General features: G+C 40.4%; 1 protein-coding gene across 1 annotated transcript; it reads right to left on the bottom strand.

The window, feature by feature from the left end:
• Positions 1-10: 10 nt before the first annotated feature.
• Positions 11-1,541, bottom strand: LOC122332503 (ceramide transfer protein-like). Its single transcript, XM_043229822.1, has 2 exons — positions 1,428-1,541; positions 11-1,315 (listed from the first exon to the last, which is right to left on the bottom strand). The coding sequence occupies exons 1-2, from the start codon at positions 1,539-1,541 to the stop codon at positions 1,169-1,171; spliced, it is 261 nt and encodes an 86-aa protein (XP_043085757.1). The 3' UTR covers positions 11-1,168.
• Between the last annotated feature and the right edge of the window lie 910 nt (positions 1,542-2,451).

The raw sequence follows: 2,451 nt of genomic DNA, 5'->3' as shown, positions 1-2,451 counted from the left end.
ACTTCACTTTCAAGTTCATCAAACCGGTCTGTCACCAGTCTTGCTGTGTGTATTGGTGCATTATCATCCTGATACACGGCACCCCCTTCAGGATACTATGTTTCAACCATTGGATGCACATAGTCCTTGGCAGGGACATGCCCATCTAACACAAGTATTGGGCTTAGGGAATGCCACGAGATTGCAGCCTAAACCTTCACTCTGGGCATGCAACAGTCTGGGTGGTACACTTGTTTTGGGGCTTCTCCACACTGTAACTCTCCCAAATGTGGGGAAAGAAAGAGAAAGGTGAACTCAGAGACCAATGCATATTTCACATTGTCCACAGCCTAAGATTTTCGCTGCTGACACCATTGAAACTAATGTTTGGCATTGGCATGATTGACCAAAGGTTTGGCTTTAGCAGCACCGGCCATGTATATCGACCCTGTGGAGCTTCCAAAAGACCAAAGTTTTTGGTGGAAGCAGAAGAGGTGAGGTGCACATCTAATTCTGCAGTGAGATGGGCAGCTGTGGTTTTCTGTTTTTTGATCCAGGTTAGCACCCGGGCATCTCTTTCAGACAGCTTCCTCTCGCGTCCACAGTTACTCCTGTTGGATGTGGTTCGTTCTTCTTGGTGGTATGCTGACATTACCCTGGATACCGTGGCTCTTGATACATCACAAAGACTTGCTGTCTGGGTCACAGATGTGCCAGCAAGACTTCTTTTGAACTCTGATATGTCACCAATAATGTTGTGTACATTGCAATATTTTAAGCAAAACTATGCTTACTCTGCTAACTAAACCTTCACACTCACTCTTACTGGTGGAATGTGTAATCAGAAGATTGGCCGCCTGGCTGGTCAAATTTAGAAAATTAAATTGGCCAGTGTTTGAGTTTCATTGTCCAACCCCTGTATGTGTGTGTCCATCTAAAGAATCTAAAAGGTATAATCTATTATACCGTGGCTGTCATAAAGCTGACAAATGCAGAGCTGAGCTCAACAGCCCTGGCCCAAGATGTAATAAATAAATAAAATGCTATTGACTATTTAAAAAGGGGGTGCTCAATATGTCTCACACTGTCTTCCTGTTTCAGCTGAAATTATTATCATAATTGATGAATGAAAGTCTAAGGCTTTTAAAAAATTGGGCCCTCCGTCAAATAAAATTGCCATGTAATAAATTTACTCACCTTTGTCTCTGTGGAGTTCATCTTTACTGTCGATATCTGCGCAGTTGTCAAAATACTTCTGCAGTGTGTCCACCTGTCTGCAGAGAATATCCCGGAAGGTCTCCATCTCTGCTAGCTTTTCCCGCAGGCTGTATCCCTTCTGTTCAACAGTTTGTAAATGAACAATTGTTATAAGAAATCTCCCATGACATGACATTTGGCTACATACAATCTTTTAAGCTCTGGATCTGAAGGCAGAGGCTGAGACTCACCTTGAAGGAAGACGCGGAGGCGGTGGATAGGCCGCTGGCAGCAGAGGTGAGGGACAGCAGGGAGCCATGGCGACGTAAACTGCTCTCTGACCCATAACCTGACTCAGCCTGCATTCAAAATACAGCACAAAGAGTCATGGTTGGAGCTATACAGTGAATACTAGTATTTCTGAATCTAGCAAACAAATAGAGGCTGGTAGGTGAAATGGATAGCAAGGTTGTTAGTTTCCATTAATACTGGATTACAAGCTTCATTAAATATGAATTAATTAGTTACACAGTAGAGGACATTGGGAATGATATACTCTACCAATCAAAAGTTTAGGGCAGGGCTATTCAAATGCAACAATTTCCCGGAGACCGAAACATCAATAAATGGCAGCGTGGCATGCTGCTTAAAGATTTCTTAAAATAATCAATGTTAAAAACAGTTGTGCTGTTTAATACATTTGTCAGAAACATTATACTTTTTACCCAGAATTCGTCAATGAATAGACAGTTCAAAATAACAGAAATTATAGAATTTTTTTGTAACATTAAAAAGGCTTTACTGACATTTTTGATGCATTTAATTTTTGATATTCAGATTTAGACAGATTTCCAGTTATTACTACATCTATGATATACACGAATACACCTGCCTCTTTGAATGACGTAAGATGGACATGGTCTGAACACAAGGGAACACAACTTCTGTTGCAAGGTTTTTTAACAGTACTTCCGCTTTGGGCTCTCACACCACCTGACAAATCAGGAAGTAGGCTTTTTTGTAAGGAGAGGGACGACCAAAAACATTCCTTCTCCATCTCGATCTCTCATGAGAATCATCATAATCTAAGTGCATTTTCTGGCAGGGGTGTTGTCAGGGGGGGATAATCATGGATAAAAATAAATCTAGATACAGATTGAAAGTGTGTGTAACATGTAGTTCTGCATCATTATTATTTTAAAAGATCTGATACAGAAAAAAAAAATGTTGTTCTTTAAACTTTTTTCACTAATCAAAAAAAGAAAAAAAAAAAAA

The sequence above is a fragment of the Puntigrus tetrazona genome, unplaced genomic scaffold (assembly GCF_018831695.1).
Source record: "Puntigrus tetrazona isolate hp1 unplaced genomic scaffold, ASM1883169v1 S000000100, whole genome shotgun sequence".
NCBI lineage: Eukaryota > Metazoa > Chordata > Actinopteri > Cypriniformes > Cyprinidae > Puntigrus > Puntigrus tetrazona.
This window is presented reverse-complemented; position numbering and strand designations above follow the sequence as displayed.